This window comes from Paramisgurnus dabryanus, chromosome 24 (assembly GCF_030506205.2).
Source record: "Paramisgurnus dabryanus chromosome 24, PD_genome_1.1, whole genome shotgun sequence".
Lineage (NCBI taxonomy): Eukaryota > Metazoa > Chordata > Actinopteri > Cypriniformes > Cobitidae > Paramisgurnus > Paramisgurnus dabryanus.
Window position 1 is genome coordinate 27,479,328 of NC_133360.1, and position 20,201 is coordinate 27,499,528.

The 20,201-nt window shown below is 45.0% G+C and overlaps 1 protein-coding gene across 1 annotated transcript in view; it reads right to left on the bottom strand.

Annotated features, from left to right (window-relative positions):
* Positions 1-18,484, bottom strand: part of LOC135741239 (solute carrier family 2, facilitated glucose transporter member 5-like) — a 179,142-nt gene extending 160,658 nt beyond the window's left edge. Inside the window, exon 1 of the mRNA XM_073813502.1 lies at positions 18,230-18,484. Coding sequence (XP_073669603.1) covers positions 18,230-18,238 — 9 coding nt within the window. The 5' untranslated portion in view covers positions 18,239-18,484. The remainder of the gene's footprint in view (positions 1-18,229) is intronic.
* Positions 18,485-20,201: the final 1,717 nt, after the last annotated feature.

A 20,201-nucleotide genomic window follows, 5' to 3' on the forward strand; every position in this document is an offset into this window, starting at 1 on the left:
TTTATAACATTATCTCTTTCTATAGGCCAGTTTACACTGAACTCCAACATTATAAAGTCTCATTTACTGATCCAACAACTGCCAACATAGATTTCACTCTGACCCAATAAACACATTTGTTAACGTTTGTTGGATCAGTGTGAATTGGCCTTTAGTAATTATTTATCATTGTCAGACTCCAGTGGTGTGCAGGTCTGTGTGTGATCAGAACTGCTGGAGTGATGTCATAGTGACATCATCAACTAGCAACAATCTCTCAGCAGCGACATCATTGATGTTATATACAGTGACATATTAATAATAATTGAATGTGTAAATAAACAAATGTTCAAATTAAGGCTGGTAATTTAATGCGTTAAAGGTGGGGTGCATGATCTCTGAAAGCCAATGTTGACATTTGAAATCACCTAAACAAACACGCCCCTACCCCAATAGAATCTGGACCTTCTTTATTAATTATATAAAAAAGTGTAATCGTTTGACAGCTCTAGCTTTAATACATGAATTATTCATTTAACAATTTATTTTCTCATAACAGTCTTGTGTCAGTGTAGGTTAAACTGTTACAAAGTCTAAATCTTACTAGATCATTGTAATAGATCTATAAAACAATGAGATGATTGATAGTTCAGAGTGGAAAAATGTGTGTTTTATTTTATTATTCTGTTTTATTTTTTACATTATTCCATTTATTAATTCAATTATATATATTTACTTACTAACTGTTACTAATCTTAATTATATATTCACTCATTTATTTTATCATTCAGTTTTCTTCATTTTATTATATATTCAAATAAATTGTTTCATTGATTATAATACCATCTGATAAAAAAGTTAAAACCTGACTTGCTCTGCTAGAAACCTTGTGGATAAATCTATCATCAAGACATTGGTTCAAAACAAACATCAAAAAAAAAAAAAAAATGGGTTTGGAGAAATTGTTGTATGGAGGAATAATCTATAATCACTTGCCATGAATTATTCAACTTCATCAGACATTATAACACAAGACTCAGAGCTGTTATCATTACAAATGGAGGTGTCAATAATTGAGTGCAGTGTGTGTTAGAAAAAAATCATTTATCACTTTCAATTGTTTTATTTTAATGAACCATTATATTTTTGTGATTTTTATACATATATAGTTTGTATTATATTCATTTAATTCTGTTCTTCATTACTTTTCTTAAAGTTGTTTAATCTTTTGTTGGCACTTTTAGTATGAGTCTCCAATGGTCTCCATCTCAAGGTTTTTTGTAACCTCATGAGACAATATTTTCATGGTATAATAATGAATCTGTCTCTAGTCAGAGGAAGACTGAGCATTGAAACACAACTGAGATTATTTAATAAATGATTTTTTTATTTTATTCATCAAAACTTCGTCTCCTGCCTGCTGTTTTTCCCCTTCATCTTTGTGTCTGCCTCGTGATTTATTTGAAGTATAAACTCACAAACAGAGTTGATATTTCAGCACAGATTTTATGAATGTTTGAATTCCTCATTTAACTGTAGATGTACTTAAAGCACTTAAAGAAAAAAAATCATGAATTAATGTAGATGTGTCATTAGATGAAAATGCAGTCATTTTTATGCCGTAAAATTGCATATTCTGAAGGCAGACACAAATGTATACAAATACACATTTTATATATACTGTATATTGAAGAAATAATTCAAGAAATGTTGGTAAAAAAGGATATTGAGCTCTCATCTATTGATCCTGATGCTTCAAAGAGTAATTTAAGATCTAGAAATATCTATATTTGTTTTCTGAGAGGTTCTTATGATCCATCATGATGCCGATGTTAACAATTCTACATCATTGCATAAAAATAAACAAAGTGATTTTTTAAAAACATATTTAAAAGGCCTATAATGCATATTAATGCATAGTGTTATTGTAGACTAATTAAACTACATTCATTATATTAAAACAGGACTTAAGTGAAGTTCATCCGGCATTTTTTATTTCTAAAGGAACATGCAAGACAAAATAATGTGCGTGAATTAATTGATTAATTTTGAAATGTAAAGAAACCAATGTGATTGCTAAAAGCCCACTGACACTGACACTGTGTCCACGTCTGTGCAGGAGGCATCGCCCTCCATATATATATATATATATATATATATATATATATATATATATATATATATATATATATAGATGTCACGGGGTGACGATCTTTCAGGGCGGAACCAAAAGTTGAGGAAGTTTTGGTTCCGCCCGGATGTTTCCGTCCAGACCGGAAAACGGAAACACCGGACATCCGGCAGATTCACGGAGGCTGTAATCAGCCGATTGGGCACAGCTGTGCCTAGTTGAAGAGATCGCCGGGCAATTGGATGATTATAGTACAGAGAGGAGTATATAAAGCACAGTTAGAACACAGTTAAGGGTGCTTAGTGTGTGCTGGGAAACGGAGCTGTGCTCATTTTTGGACGTGGTGGCTGTCTGTGTTTCTCTCTCTCTCTCTCGTTGCAGTCTTTATTGTGGACCTGCTGGAGTAAACAGGAAAGTCCTATGGGTAAGAAGGAACTTTGTTCTAACCAATACTGAAGGAGTAAAGCAGGAAGAAAATTGACCGTCTGGTACAACGTAAATAAAGGCTATCCGCCGTGAGTATACCCTTTTTGTGTGGAGTAACTGGCAAAAATTAACTTGTGTAGCCATTGGAAACCTCCAGGAGAAGGAGGGCGGCCCTACCCCTACAAGAGTGTGGTGGGCGAGCCGTTAGAAGTACACATTCAACCAGCCGCCGCAACGAGACTTATTGTGGTCGTATTTCCCATCGCCTTATCGTAGCCGTAGTGTTTGCTGTGGGTTGCTGTGTGTCTTGTAGACGAAGCCCCGCATCATCCATTTTCTTCCACTGGGCAGAGGACGGAGAGGCCAACGACCTCAGAAACTACTGTTACTATTTGTAGTGTGCTGTTCGGAGTACGAAGGGACGCAGACTAAGAGCTGTCCGTGACCGTGAGTAAACCATTGGAGACATTCGTGGTGTGAACTTACCTGTGTCTGTTTTGTCGCAGAGTCAGAGGCGAAAGGGTCCGCCGCCCCGTGGTCTCTACGAAAAGGGCGCCCCCGTCTAGGAATCGATCGGCCTATGGGCATTGGAGATAGGGCAGCGCTCGACCCGGTGAGGTGGGGTGTGACCTTCGCCCCTCTGCTGACCTACGGAGGAGAACCATACCTACCCAGAAAGCTGTAAACAGCAGAGCCGGTGAGAAATACTCGAAGTCTCAGTAACAGTGTCTTTGTGTTCTAGCGGCCACCTGTGGAGAGAGAGCAGAACGAGAGTGAATCATTGAAGAGCAAACTGTGAACGTGATATCTACCCAGAAAGCTGTAAACAGCAGAGCCGGTGAGAAATACTCGAAGTCTCAGTAACAGTGTCTTTGTGTCCTAGCGGCCACCTATGGAGAGAGAGCAGAACGAGAGTGAAACATTGAAGAGCAAACTGTGAACGTGATACCTACCCAGAAAGCTGTAAACAGCAGAGCCGGTGAGAATTACTCGAAGTCTCAGCAACAGTGTCTTTGTGTTCTAGCGGCCACCTGTGGAGAGAGAGCAGAACGAGAGTGAATCATTGAAGAGCAAACTGTGAACGTGATATCTACCCAGAAAGCTGTAAACAGCAGAGCCGGTGAGAAATACTCGAAGTCTCAGTAACAGTGTCTTTGTGTCCTAGCGGCCACCTATGGAGAGAGAGCAGAACGAGAGTGAAACATTGAAGAGCAAACTGTGAACGTGATACCTACCCAGAAAGCTGTAAACAGCAGAGCCGGTGAGAATTACTCGAAGTCTCAGCAACAGTGTCTTTGTGTTCTAGCGGCCACCTGTGGAGAGAGAGCAGAACGAGAGTGAATCATTGAAGAGCAAACTGTGAACGTGATACCTACCCAGAAAGCTGTAAACAGCAGAGCCGGTGAGAAATACTCGAAGTCTCAGTAACAGTGTCTTTGTGTTCTAGCGGCCACCTGTGGAGAGAGAGCAGAACGAGAGTGAATCATTGAAGAGCAAACTGTGATTGTGATACCTACCCAGAAAGCTGTAAACAGCAGAGCCGGTGAGAAATACTCGAAGTCTCAGTAACGGTGTCTTTGTGTCCTAGCGGCCACCTGTAGAGAGAGAGCAGAACGAGAGTGAATCATTGAAGAGCAAACTGTGAACGTGATACCTACCCAGAAAGCTGTAAGCAGCAGAGCCGGTGAGAATTACTCGAAGTCTCAGCAACAGTGCCTTTGTGTTCTAGCGGCCACCTGTGGAGAGAGAACAGAACGAGAGTGAATCATTGAAGAGCAAACTGTGAACGTGATACCTACCCAGAGAGCTGTAAGCAGCAGAGCCGGTGAGCAATACCCGAAGCCCAAGTAACAGTGTCATTTGTGTCCTAGTGGCCGCCTGTGGAGAACAAGGAGAAACAATTGGAGAACAGACTGTGTAACGTGATACCTACCCAGAGAGCTGCAAGCAGCAGAGCCGGTGAGAAACACCCCAAGTGTAAGCTAACAGTGCTTTTGTGTCACAGCGACTATCTGTGGGGCACAAGGAGAACGTGGGCGGACGTACGACAGGGAACGTAAAGGCACGTGGGGCGAGGACCCCCTGCCGACCCGAGGAAAGGTACACCTACAGTGGAGATCCTCCTTACCAGTCACACCAAAATTATTCTGCCTCCAGGACGGAAGAAGGAGGGCGCCACGGTTAGCAGGGTCCAGGCCGGAGCCTGACGTTTCCCTTTCTCCCCCGGCTTATGGTGGTTGGCACCCCTGTTGTCCTTGGCCTGTCTGCCCGTGGCTGCAGTCTCCCTGGAGGGAGAAGAAGAGACCTATTAGTTTTAATTTCCCCCTTTCCCCAAATTCCCAGTTCTTTTAAATATTTAAACTAAATAAAGCTTGTTTTAAATTTTACTTACCTGTTCCCGTGTTTGTCTGGTCATTGGGTTGGCTTTGGGGACCTCCTCGAGGTGGGAGTTGCAAAGGGGCGTGGCTTTAGTTTAAAACAGCCAGCCCCTGGTGGTGACAGATTTTGGCGTAGTCGGCAGGGCCCCACCTCGAGTTGAGTAACCAAGGTCACCCAATGACTGACAACGCGGGGCCTGCAGCCCCACCCCGTGCCACATCTATTATCATGGGAAGCCCATGGATCCAGAAATATGGAGGAGCAGAGTCGGAGGTACGACTGACCGAATGGAAGGCCCAATTAGAGTACTTGGCCGACTTACAGGGCCTTAGCGCCGCTCAGCGGCTCCAGTTTGTGTTGAACTCCCTAGAGGGAGAAGCACGGCGAGAGGTACAAGCCGCCCCCGAAGCAATCCGAGCCACCGCCCAGACTGTGTTCCAGTTCCTTACTGAGCAATATGGCGACCATACCCCCGTAGCTGTCCTCCGTTCACAATTTTTTAATTGTAAGCAAGGCCCCCGACAACCTATTAGAGCTTTTGCCCTCAGGCTGCGAGAGCAGTTCACTCGCCTGCAGGCCCGACGAGACCATGGGCTAGGAGACGGAGAGACATTGTTACGTGACCAGTTCCTCCTGGGGATGAAAGAGGGCCCCGTGAGACAAAGTCTGAGGGTCCAGTTTCGGAGGGACTCTGGGCTCACCTTTGAAGACCTAAAGAAGGAGGCGCTGGCCTTGGAGGGTGATGAGGTCGAAGTAAGTGAAACCCCTGTATGTGCAGCCGTAAGTGGGAACACCGCAGCACCACCTGAACACGCAGATTGGAAGCAAGCCCTGAGAGTAGAATTGTTGAAAGATGTCCGAGAGCAGATGTCGGAACTATCTAAGACTCTTCTGGGAGAACTTCGCCAAGGTAGGGCGCGAGAGGAACCGAGGCCGGCACCCCGAGAGCGAGTCTACTCTGAGAGGGGCCGAGAGCCACCGGGGCGCCCGAACCGTTTAAACCGGCCCCGCTTTGAGTGGGATGACCAAGGGCGGCCAATCTGCAATCGTTGTGGAGAACCAGGGCATTATAGCCGTCAGTGTGGGCCTCGCAGGGCATCGGAAGGGGGTTTTTAGGACGACCGGCCACAGTGGGTCGTGTGGCCGGGACCCCTCGAGGAGACCCGGAAAGACGTGATAATTCCAGAGACCAGATGGTTGGGCATAGCCCAATGGCGGAGGTGAAGGTATGTGGCAAGACAGTACAGTGCCTGGTAGATACGGGCTCTCAAGTGACATTGTTTGCCGAAAGTCTCTCGCAGGAAGTATTCGGGAAGCAGAGAACCCAAGGAGGAGAGGCCCCCTGGCTGACGTTGCGGGGCGCCAACGGCTTAGAGATTCCTTACATTGGCTATCGGCTGACGGACTTAGAAGTTCACGGGGTGTTAGTTCCCCAAAAAGGGGTGATCATCGTGGAAGACAGGTGTTTGGGTGTCCATCGAGCCCTATTAGGGATGAACGTGCTCTCCGAATGTTGGGAGGAGTTATTTCGGGCTAAGCCCGGCCCTAGGATCTCCCCTGTTGAGAGGCCCTTATGGGAGCGAGTAGTCGCCGACTGTCGTCGGGTCCAGATGACCCAGGTCCGCAGAGGCCGGGAAGAGGTAGGGAGAGTGATGTGTCGCTATGCTTTATCTATCCCCCCTAGGAGTGAGGCCATGGTGTGGGTGAGAGTGGCCCCCCGAGGAGTTGGCCCCGAAGAGTGGGTATTGGTTGAACCCCACGCTGATTGCCCCCAAGTGGAAGTAGCACGAGGCCTAGCGGCGGTCCACCGGGGGAGGGTCCCTGTAAAGGTTCGAAATGACCACCCCTACCCAGTACATTTACACCGACACCAGCGGCTGGCCCGACTCACGGGGGTTGCACCCCATCAGGTGAGGGAAGAGAGAGATGTTAGTTTCCGGCAGGTGTGCCCCACTGTCATCGAGGTGGCCCTGACGCAGATGGAAGCCCCTTCGAACAACGGGGAGAGGGACGTGCCAAGACACCTGGCAGGTGAGTCCCTGCAAGGGGAAAAGCTGGAACAGGCGCAGACACAAAGACTCCAAGCCCTCCTTCAGAAATGGCAACATGTGTTTGCAAGACACGAGGAGGATTACGGATGCACTAAGGTGGTAGAACATCATATTCCGACTGGAGATGCAGGACCCAGTAGGGAGAGGTACCGGCCGATCCCACCCACTTTGTATACAGAGGTACGCTCACTATTGCAGGGCATGCTGGGGCGGGGCATCGTCCGGGAAAGCAGTAGCCCATGGGCAGCCCCCATCGTACTTGTGCAGAAGAAGTCGGGAGCTTGGAGGTTTTGTGTGGACTATCGTAAGCTCAACCTGGTGACTAAGAAAGACGCTTTTCCCCTACCCCGGATCGAAGACTCCCTTGCGGGTCTCACGCGGTCTGCATGGTACTCCACTCTGGATCTGGCCAGTGGGTATTGGCAGGTGCCAGTGGCCGAGGCCGATAGGGAGAAGACCGCTTTCACGACCCCGTTTGGATTATTCGAGTGGGAACGGATGCCCTTCGGGCTCTGCAACGCCCCAGCCACGTTCCAACGCCTGATGCAGCGCTTTCTGGGAGGTCAGTTAATGGAGTCAGTCTTGGTATATCTGGATGATGTAATTGTGTACTCCCCAGATTTCGATTCCCACCTCCGGCACCTCGAAGAGGTTTTCCAGGCAATGGAGAAATATGGGCTGAAGTTGCAACCCGATAAATGCCATCTGTTGAGGCGAGAGGTCCAGTTCCTGGGTCACGTGGTCAGCGCTGCTGGGGTGGCTGTAGACCCTGGGAAAGTCTCTGCAGTAAGAGATTGGAGTGCGCCCAAGACTGTGAGGCAAGTACGTTCATTTCTAGGGTTTGTGGGATACTACAGACGGTTCATAAAAGATTTTTCCAAGATCGCTAAGCCACTTAACCAGCTGCTGGTCGGTACAGGGCGGAACCGGGGACGGGGATCACCCCCGATTGACTGGGATGAGTCCTGTGAGGGGGCATTTCAGAGGTTGAAACAGGAATTATTACAGGCTCCTATCTTAGCCTATGCAGACTTTACTCAACCATTTACCTTGTATACAGACGCTAGCAACCTGGGGTTGGGAGCGGTCTTGGCCCAACGACAAGCGGGAACAGAACGGGTGATTGCCTACGCAAGCCGAAGCCTCCACCCAGCTGAGAAGAACGACGCAAACTACAGCTCATTTAAACTGGAACTGCTGGCCCTGAAGTGGGCCCTGAGCGAGAAGTTTAAGGACTACCTCTGGGGTGCTAAGGTAACGGTGATTACGGACAATAATCCTTTGGTACATTTACAGACAGCGAAGTTGGGAGCTGTGGAGCAGCGCTGGGTGGCACAACTTGCCAATTTCGAGTATCAACTGCAGTATCGGCCTGGGCGAGAACACACGAACGCGGACGCCTTGTCCCGATTGCCAGAGGCGGACAACCCCGGTTGCCGGGGAGGCAAGGAAGAAGAAAGCCAGAGGGAGGGCTATCTGATAGGGGCCGTGGAGGCCCCAGGAGGCCAGCAGGAGGCGGTACCGGAGAATTGGGGCTGGGACCCCTGTCGGTGGAAAGCGAGGCAGGCCCAGGATCAGGATGTGTGTCAGGTAAAGATGTGGGTGGAGCAGGGCCGACGGCCAACATCGTCTGAGAGGCTGACCCAAACAGAGACGGGAAAAAGACTGCTGGGACAGTGGGACAAGCTGGAACTACAGGAAGGGGTGCTTTGCCGGAAGGTTAGTGACCCGAAGCTGGACGAAGAGGTGCGCCAGATCGTGGTGCCCGCCGATCAAGCAGCAGCCTTGGTGTCCGCCTACCATGATCAGCTGGGGCACCAGGGACAGGAACGGACAGTATCGCTGCTGCGCAGGTTTTTCTACTGGCCGGGGCTGGAAGCATCAGTACGCAGCTTGGTCCAAGCTTGCCCCAGGTGTATGTTGTTTAAATCTCGACGAGAGGCTCGAGCGCCGATGGTGCCCATACATGCCAAAGCCCCCCTCCACATCATGGCGATGGATTTCCTGACACTGGGCCGGCCACAGGACCGCTATCCGAACATCTTAGTAATCACCGACCTGTTTACAAAATACGCATGGGCAGTTCCCACCCTTGATCAGACGGCAAACACCACCGCAACGGCTCTATGGCGGCACGTCTTCCAAACGTTCGGATGTCCAGAGTTCCTGCACTCAGACCAAGGGGCAAATTTCGAATCAAAGGTGATCCGAGAATTATGCCAGCTGTATGGGTGCACGAAGACCCATACGACGTCGTATCACCCTCAAGGAAATGGCTGTTGTGAGAGGTTTAATCAGACCCTGTTGGGGCTCCTAGGGACCCTGGACCAACGGAAGCAGAGCGATTGGGTGAGTGCTCTACCGAACCTTTTGCAAGCTTATAATAACAGCGTTCATAGTACGACGGGGTATGCCCCCACTTATCTGATGTTCGGCAGACATGTGCGGATGCCCACGGACCTGGTCTTGGGAGTGGCCGCTGGCCAAGAGGAAGGGAGCGTGACGGAATGGGTGGGGCGCCACCACCAACGGCTGCACTTTGCTTACGAACAGGTATCCCAGAAGATACGGGCTACAGGGGAAAAGAACAAGCGGCTGTACGACCGGACGGCCCGGGACGCCCCCTTGTTACCAGGAGAGAGAGTCTTGGTACGAGACAATCGGCGGCAAGGCAAAGGAAAGCTGAGTGACCGTTGGGAGACCACCCCGTACGTAGTCTGCAGGCAACAGAGGCCGGGACAGCCGGTGTATACCATCCGGCCGGAAGGAAAGGCCGGCCCTGAACGTGTGGTGCACCGAAACATGATTCGCCCTTGCCCAAATTATCCCGAGGTCGCGAAGGAGGTAGTGGCGGAACCGGCACCGACGGCCCCCTGGATGGAAGGATGGGCTGTGGTACCAGGCCTACCCGTGGTAGCACCACCCCCGGCCGCCCCAGGAGAGCCAGAGCTAGCACCTGAGCCAGTTGAACCCCCGGCCGCCCAGGGACAGCCAGAGCCAGTACCAGAGCCAGCCGAACCCCCGGCCGCCCAGAGACAACCTGAGGTTGTGCCCGAGCCCGCCGAACCTGACTCCCCTGTGAGGCGCTCCCAACGGGAGAATCGAGGCCGACCCCCTTCCCGTTACGGTGAGTGGACTACTCAAAGGCATTCCAGGGACTGGAATGCATTGGCGGGGGAGGATGTCACGGGGTGACGATCTTTCAGGGCGGAACCAAAAGTTGAGGAAGTTTTGGTTCCGCCCGGATGTTTCCGTCCAGACCGGAAAACGGAAACACCGGACATCCGGCAGATTCACGGAGGCTGTAATCAGCCGATTGGGCACAGCTGTGCCTAGTTGAAGAGATCGCCGGGCAATTGGATGATTATAGTACAGAGAGGAGTATATAAAGCACAGTTAGAACACAGTTAGAGGTGCTTAGTGTGTGCTGGGAAACGGAGCTGTGCTCGTTTTTGGACGTGGTGGCTGTCTGTGGTTCTCTCTCTCTCTCTCGTTGCAGTCTTTATTGTGGACCTGCTGGAGTAAACAGGAAAGTCCTATGGGTAAGAAGGAACTTTGTTCTAACCAATACTGAAGGAGTAAAGCAGGAAGAAAATTGACCGTCTGGTACAACGTAAATAAAGGCTATCCGCCGTGAGTATACCCTTTTTGTGTGGAGTAACTGGCAAAAATTAACTTGTGTAGCCATTGGAAACCTCCAGGAGAAGGAGGGCGGCCCTACCCCTACAAGAGTGTGGTGGGCGAGCCGTTAGAAGTACACATTCAACCAGCCGCCGCAACGAGACTTATTGTGGTCGTATTTCCCATCGCCTTATCGTAGCCCAAGCGCAGTGGAGGACACCGGGCGCTTCCCTTGTTGTGGTGCACTTATAGTGTGGTGAGTGAGACTGTGTAATAAATCTTTTCACGTTGGAGTGGTGCTGTGTGTTTGCTGTGGGTTGCTGTGTGTCTTGTAGACGAAGCCCCGCATCATCCATTTTCTTCCACTGGGCAGAGGACGGAGAGGCCAACGACCTCAGAAACTACTGTTACTATTTGTAGTGTGCTGTTCGGAGTATGAAGGGACGCAGACTAAGAGCTGTCCGTGACCGTGAGTAAACCATTGGAGACATTCGTGGTGTGAACTTACCTGTGTCTGTTTTGTCGCAGAGTCAGAGGCGAAAGGGTCCGCCGCCCCGTGGTCTCTACGAAAAGGGCGCCCCCGTCTAGGAATCGATCGGCCTATGGGCATTGGAGATAGGGCAGCGCTCGACCCGGTGAGGTGGGGTGTGACCTTCGCCCCTCTGCTGACCTACGGAGGAGAACCATACCTACCCAGAAAGCTGTAAACAGCAGAGCCGGTGAGAAATACTCGAAGTCTCAGTAACAGTGTCTTTGTGTTCTAGCGGCCACCTGTGGAGAGAGAGCAGAACGAGAGTGAATCATTGAAGAGCAAACTGTGAACGTGATATCTACCCAGAAAGCTGTAAACAGCAGAGCCGGTGAGAAATACTCGAAGTCTCAGTAACAGTGTCTTTGTGTCCTAGCGGCCACCTATGGAGAGAGAGCAGAACGAGAGTGAAACATTGAAGAGCAAACTGTGAACGTGATACCTACCCAGAAAGCTGTAAACAGCAGAGCCGGTGAGAATTACTCGAAGTCTCAGCAACAGTGTCTTTGTGTTCTAGCGGCCACCTGTGGAGAGAGAGCAGAACGAGAGTGAATCATTGAAGAGCAAACTGTGAACGTGATATCTACCCAGAAAGCTGTAAACAGCAGAGCCGGTGAGAAATACTCGAAGTCTCAGTAACAGTGTCTTTGTGTCCTAGCGGCCACCTATGGAGAGAGAGCAGAACGAGAGTGAAACATTGAAGAGCAAACTGTGAACGTGATACCTACCCAAAAAGCTGTAAACAGCAGAGCCGGTGAGAATTACTCGAAGTCTCAGCAACAGTGTCTTTGTGTTCTAGCGGCCACCTGTGGAGAGAGAGCAGAACGAGAGTGAATCATTGAAGAGCAAACTGTGAACGTGATACCTACCCAGAAAGCTGTAAACAGCAGAGCCGGTGAGAAATACTCGAAGTCTCAGTAACAGTGTCTTTGTGTTCTAGCGGCCACCTGTGGAGAGAGAGCAGAACGAGAGTGAATCATTGAAGAGCAAACTGTGAACGTGATACCTACCCAGAAAGCTGTAAACAGCAGAGCCGGTGAGAAATACTCGAAGTCTCAGTAACGGTGTCTTTGTGTCCTAGCGGCCACCTGTAGAGAGAGAGCAGAACGAGAGTGAATCATTGAAGAGCAAACTGTGAACGTGATACCTACCCAGAAAGCTGTAAGCAGCAGAGCCGGTGAGAATTACTCGAAGTCTCAGCAACAGTGCCTTTGTGTTCTAGCGGCCACCTGTGGAGAGAGAACAGAACGAGAGTGAATCATTGAAGAGCAAACTGTGAACGTGATACCTACCCAGAGAGCTGTAAGCAGCAGAGCCGGTGAGCAATACCCGAAGCCCAAGTAACAGTGTCATTTGTGTCCTAGTGGCCGCCTGTGGAGAACAAGGAGAAACAATTGGAGAACAGACTGTGTAACGTGATACCTACCCAGAGAGCTGCAAGCAGCAGAGCCGGTGAGAAACACCCCAAGTGTAAGCTAACAGTGCTTTTGTGTCACAGCGACTATCTGTGGGGCACAAGGAGAACGTGGGCGGACGTACGACAGGGAACGTAAAGGCACGTGGGGCGAGGACCCCCTGCCGACCCGAGGAAAGGTACACCTACAGTGGAGATCCTCCTTACCAGTCACACCAAAATTATTCTGCCTCCAGGACGGAAGAAGGAGGGCGCCACGGTTAGCAGGGTCCAGGCCGGAGCCTGACGTTTCCCTTTCTCCCCCGGCTTATGGTGGTTGGCACCCCTGTTGTCCTTGGCCTGTCTGCCCGTGGCTGCAGTCTCCCTGGAGGGAGAAGAAGAGACCTATTAGTTTTAATTTCCCCCTTTCCCCAAATTCCCAGTTCTTTTAAATATTTAAACTAAATAAAGCTTGTTTTAAATTTTACTTACCTGTTCCCGTGTTTGTCTGGTCATTGGGTTGGCTTTGGGGACCTCCTCGAGGTGGGAGTTGCAAAGGGGCGTGGCTTTAGTTTAAAACAGCCAGCCCCTGGTGGTGACATATATATATATATATATATACTTTCTTTTTCTAACTAAGCTACAGCTTTGGAAAAATTATATTTAATTTACCCCGGGTACCAAACACCTGACAGCCTGCGATAAAAGAAACATAGGAACTTGTAGTTACTGTATATAAAATACATATTATTACAGTACACAGTCAGTGAGTTATCATTGATCTTAAAGGGATAATATGCAACATTCACCACTAGAGGCCGCTCAACAACAACAACAGCCACAGTTTAAATAACGCTGTGAAAGAGCGTGGAATGATAAGAGTTGAGGTCTTCACCTTCACTGTCGATATAAATCAATCTGACCAAACTTTTATGTCCGTGGATGATATAATAAAATAATGTTTTATAACCCACAGTGTGCACTCTTAGATCAGATGTGTTAAAAACAACACATTAGTGTTAGTTTAGGGACAACACAATAAATTCTCTGGATTCAAATATTTTGGGATATACTGAATTGTTTTTGTACATTTTAAAGCAAAAATATATATAAACTTATATATTGAGCCTTTAAGTGTCTTAAACAAGAGAGGGCACAGTGGTGAAATGTCATAAATCGCCCTTTTGGGGTTTAAACCTGCAGGGTTTCTGTTATAAGCCCACATGTGCAACCATTAAACCATTACCAGAAACATAGGATGAAACATAGGAAATGTAAAGTTGTATATAGTTATCCATGATTACCTTGAGGATTGAGGTGGGTCAAAGGTCGCTGGGCCTCCACGATGGCATTCAGAAGCCCTCTGGGTCCTGCTGACAGATCAAAAAACACCGGGAAAACAATAAAAGACAAAACTTACATCACATACAGCTAGTCAACTCCATTTGCTGTAAGACTTGCACTGTAAGTGTAAGCTCGACTGCGTTTACTTGTCTCCTGCTGAATCTACAAGTTGGGTTGATCTGGTCCAAGCTCCTTGATCCTTTAATTCTTCAACTGAACGCCTTGTAAAAGTGTGATTTTGTAAGGATTTTTTCTATTTTCTTTCATCTCAAGATATTTTGCTGTAACTATCAGTTAAATGATCTCCTGAGCGGTTATGAGACTTACTAAGAACGGTCCAATCACATGAGGCCAAAAACATAGAAAATAATATTGATTCCCTAGCAACAAAAATGGGTTTGGGGCAAAGACTGCTGCGCCCCAAAGACAATTTGAAATGAGCCAATAAGTGCTCAGCCTCAAATCACATGCTATTAAACAGGTTACTGATACATACACACTAACACATAATGAACATAATGTTTTTATTTTTTAAATAAATGATGATATGACTAACAGTGAAATAGTACAACTAAATGATTTTATTCTGTGTTAACTTGCACTATATATTTAACTATTAAAGTACTTTTCTGTTCTGGCTAACTTTAAGCGGGCAAAGCCCCAACGCTCCCTATTTATCAGCCGGCTCTGACAATGAGTAAGGGTTTTGGCCGTCATGTCCAAGATGTGTTAATTCATTCACTGCGATCTTTACTCCATAATGTCCACTATAGTGACGGACGCCACAACAAAATGTCTGAGCCCTCAAAAAGTATTTAAGGGTGGGGTTACTTCAGACACAGCCCTACTTTATTTGACTAATACAGTAAACTTGAAGAAGTAAATAAAAACAAGTGGGTAAATTAGGACACTAAGTGTAGCAGAGCAGCCGCAATGTCATCTTAAAGTGCGTTTTGCAGGTAAAATTTTTCCACGAATTTGGGCAATTTGCTTGTTGATAATAAACATTTAAATTGTTATCCATTGTATTTTATGTTGTTGGTTATCATAAAACGGAATAAAAAACGAAAAAGTACAGCGGTTTGCAAGGATTCTCCTTTCCCCCTCAACGCACTGCATGACGTCACGTTGGGGAGAGAATTTGCCTTAAGAGCATTGAGAGTGACTAGAGAGATGAGTAAAGTACAATATTCAGATTATATCAATGCAAATTATAGATAAATACATAGATATAGATAGACTAGATAGATAGACTAGATAGACAGAACGACAGATAGATAGATAGACAGACAGACAGATAGATAGATAGACAGACAGACAGACAGACAGATAGATGGGCTAGTATAGAGAGATAGGCAGAAAGCCAGATAGCCTTAGCATAACTTCGTGTAGAAAGTAAACAAACAATTAACATACTCGTGCATGCTGGTTTGAGGGGGACCATAATCCTGCTGAAATGGGTGTATGCGATCTTCAGCACAAACGAATTCAGGCAGCATGACTCAAATCCTGGAAGCTGAGTGAGGCGTCACGTCGTCACATCTGGTCGCGAGGTAAGAGCCTCGAACACCGATCAAAACGCACACATTTCCCTACAGCCAGTAGCGGAGTTTCAGTCGGGAGAGTCGGGACTTTCCCGGTTGGCCGGTCTGATAATAGTTATACATTGGGAGTTATATTAGCAACACCGTCTGTCGGTCTGATGTGCGGCCGGTTCCCGCAGCCCGCTGGTCAAACTATGCAGCCTCTCTGCTCAACAAATATAAAAGTGCTCAACCCGTTCGGCCGGTCCAATCATGTCCAGGATTTATAAAAATACGGGGATCAGTGATTGGTTTCTAGCCTGTCATCCTTTGATGTAAAAAGCCGCCGAACGCCTGTTTATTGCAGTATGCGGTTGGATTCAAGCCCGCTGCAGCTGCTGACCGCTGATTCTGTGTAAAATGATCGTGTGATTCGTTATGATCGCATAAACAATATAACAAAACTTCCTTTTATTTCACATAAAAATATATTTTAGATATTATATGATAGACTAGTAAGTGTGGATTAAGGATGTTTAAAACTCTCTAGCCTGGTGGTCAGGACATGAATGGATTGAATCAGCAGATTTGCAAAGTTTTATTTATCTCCACATATATCATAAATAATAATTAGCAGGGTAACTTTGCAGTATACCACATTATATATTTCCTATTATGTATATATGATTTCCATATTATAAACGTAAGTATTAATAAAACGGCAATAAATGTCTCATCTATTTCTATGGCTCTGGCTGAGGCTTTCATCTACTTCTACCCAACGTGACGTCATCGCCGAATTGCTTAAAAAAACCGTTAATACCAAAAACATAAAAAAAAGGGTCTTTAAGACCTTTTTTGAGACATTTTAAAAATGATATACATATCTTGAGTGATTTATGTACCCATTAATCAACAGTGGTGGTTAACCTGCAACACGCCCTTTAAGTTAAGCTTCAGATAATGAGATCATAAAAAACTGAGCTTGACTTATATGCACACCGCAGATGTACGTGACACACAGTTTCTAATCTATGACTTTAAGGTGCTTCCTGTACCTGTTGATATAAGCGAGACTTATATATACGAAAACGCATTCACACAAAAACAAACTAGAGAAGAGTAACAACATTACAGTAGCGCTGCTTTAAACTGCTAGGTTGCTTATAATACAAAAACTGTTGAAATGTCATGTCTTGAAATCTCATTTTTAAAATACTTTGAGCAGATGCATGCCTTTTTTGGTGATCATGGATTCATGCAAACTGTCAAGATGTTTTAGATGCTGAGATATATGATCAGACATTGATCTGTTGAAAGATTATTGAACAGCTAGGGGATCTCAAACCTGCACAATTTTGTTTTTTAGATGAATAGTGACAATATCAGTAGCTGTGTACAAAATCTGTGATAGAGTCAAGGGTTACATGGATTTGTTTTGCATTTATTGCTTGACATGATTAAATTGATTATACATATGCTGTATCTGTAGGCATAATTTGGTCAGAAAAAAACTGACTTCCTTTACATTACACAGACAGTCTTTGAGTCTTTCAGACGTCTGCATCAGTTCATCTTAAATGCTGCGTGAAAGAAGCGGTTTTCATATTCATCTGTTTGAGCCAAACATCAACATGAGGATTATTCAGCTGCAGCTTTGTGAGTTTATTACAGGTTATATATTTAAATGTTTTTGTAATCTGATGGTATTTAATTTACTTTTTCTGTATTTTTCTCTTTTAGATGTGTTAATGTGGTGTCAAGCTGCAGTGTCTTTAGATCAACTAACAGATTTGGGCCAAAATGTGACTATAAACTGTGATCTGGACTCAAATGAAGTTTATTGGATTTTACTGAAACAATCAGATTCTCATACAGTGATACTGCGCTCATTCTCAAACTCACCATTACTTTTTTACCCAAATAAAACATTTAAAAACAAATATTCAGTAGAGTCTGAACATCGTCTGGTGATATATAATATTACTGTAGATGAGTTAGGAGTTTATTACTGCATGAACACAGGCGCAGGATCTCCAAAACTCAGTACCAGCACAAGACTGCACATCATTGGTAAGTACATTTGCTCATTTAGCGATCAAAACATATTAATACATGTGATTATAAACATTAGTGATTCACTTCTTTAGTTTTTTACTGACTTAAAACAGGCATACCTGAGGTTCTTATTGAATGATATTGTACTCAAATCTTAAAAAAAAACTTTTTTTACAGAGCCAACTCAACCAACTGAGTTAACTGAATGTAATAATCACACACATGACCCAGTGACCGAGCAAAACTGTACAAAATGGAAGACGTTCAGCCTTATTTCTGTCCTGTTAATTTGTGTTTTGATCGTTACAGTCATAGGTGAGTACTTATACAGTAATGTCATGTCTATAAACTCTTCTCAGTAGACGGATAAGGTTGTTGTAATTTAGTTAAAACTAAAAGCATTTATTTACAGTATGCTTTTGGCTATTTGATTTTGGGGCGGTTTCCTGGACAAAGCTTATCTTAGTCCCAGACTAAAATACACATTTGAGCTGCCTTAATTTAAAAACAGCTTTCATGGACATCTTAACATATATCAGTGCTATTGTTTTGTCTCAAAATGCAAACCAGTATTGTTTATTTGTAACCCATGTTTGTAAAACCTGTTAAATGTCCTAATATAAAGCTAGTCATGGATTAATCTAAACCCTGTGTCTGGGAAACCGCCCCATTGTGTATTTTTTATAAATGCATTTATTTATATAAATAATTTGATTTCAAGAAAGGATAATAACCTTAAAGGCGCTCTAAGCGAATTGAAGCGTTTTAGACCATAAAACATTTTTTGTTACATACCGGAAACATCTCCTCACTATCTGCTTGCTGCCTGTCCGCTGATCAAACTGTAAAAAAACGCGATCTCTGTAGACAACCCAGGCTTCACAAACGGCAATATCAACAAATGGCCAAACCTAGCAGCACAAAACGAAACAAAGTATTCCAGCCAATAAACGACAAGAAGGATTTGGGGGTGGGGGTTGGGCGCGTTCATGAAAGCACGGAAGGGAGGGGGAGGGGGAGGAGTTAGCTACGCTCTGTCTGTTTGAAAACAGTTCAAACATCAACAGGAAGTGACGTCGCACATTATTCGCTTAGAGCGCCTTTAAACTGGTATGTTATTCTCCATGTAAAAAGGTTTTGAGCAGCCTTTTGGATTTTTTAAAGCCTGTTGTTGTTTCTGGATGTCATATTTAATGAGCGCCTACAGTACCTTGAAGTTTTATACTTTCAACCATTCAACAATCCATTGTAAAATTACTAGTCAAGGAAATGATTAAAATGGTGAAAAGCATTAAAAACAATTAAACATGAATACAGTTTTCTTCACATAAAATCCAAGATGTTAAATTCCTGCATATATTATGGTTTTACAGCAATATACTTAAAAGTTCTCTGAATCATTCTTAGGAATAAAAGTTTGTTTTACTGAAAATGGATGTTGGATCGGATCTGAAAATAGTTTAGGACAATTTCATAACGCTGATCAACAGCAGACACAAGTTACAGTACAGGTAAAAGCATTCATATCACTACAGAAATTCATTACAGTATGTATTGATAATTATTGTTAAACTATTGGGTCACAAACCCATAATACACTATGGCATGGATTACTCTATGAAATAACAAATGAATAAGTACATCTACCGCTGAATTTTAGTAATAATTTCTTGTTGATCTTTCAGTATGAGGCGGTGGACTTTTCCAAGACAAGCAAAGACAACAGACTTAGCAGCAAACAGACTTAACAACAGACTTAGTGGACTTAACAAAGACAACAGCACGTATGTGTCATGATCCTGTCAGCCCTGTATGTCTTTTTGCCTTGTTTCATGTGACAGGATCATGGCAGCCCTTATTGTTGTCTTGTTTGCATGACAGCATTCTGCTCTAAAGATCAAGAACACAAAACTTTTAATGATCGCATAATCATTTTACAGTACAGGATTATTAATGGTTATTTTATTGTATAAACTTATTTTAATATCTCTTTTTGATTTTATTACTTAATTTCTAATACTTTACCTTAAATTGAATGTTACTGTTGAAGTCATCTGTTAAAGCATAAAAAATAAATGTACTTTGAATCTGTGAATTTGAGTAATGTGGGTTTATTATCAGTAATGAACTAATCAAGGTAATCATTCACACACACACACACACACACACACACACACACACACACACACACACACACACGCACACACACACACACACATTCTGGTTTCCATGTTTTGTGGGGACATTCCATAGACGTAATGTATTTTATACCACACAAACTGTATATTCTATTCCCCTTACCTGCCCCATTCCCTAACCCCAACCATCACAAAAACCTTTCTTGTACCTTAGATTTTCAATAAACATCATCATGTTTGATTTATAAGCTTGTTTCCTCATGGGGACATCAAAATGTCCCCACAAGGTCACAAAAACACTGGTATTCCTATCTTTGTGGGGACAATTTGTCCCCACAACGTGATAATTACCAGGTACACACACACACACACACACACACACACACACAGTAAAATTTACCTTTAATCTCGATCTTATTATGTCCAGGCATTACCAGCTCAAATCCGGCACAAAATTCACAAAAACAGCAAACAGGGAAAACAATAAAAGGCATGACTTACAAAGCATCCAGCTAACGTTAGCCAACTCCATTTGTCACAAGTGCTGAAATAACACACAGTGTAAGCTTGACCGCGATCATTTGACTCCTGCTGCTCCAGGCTCCTTAATCCTTTATTTATTCATCAAC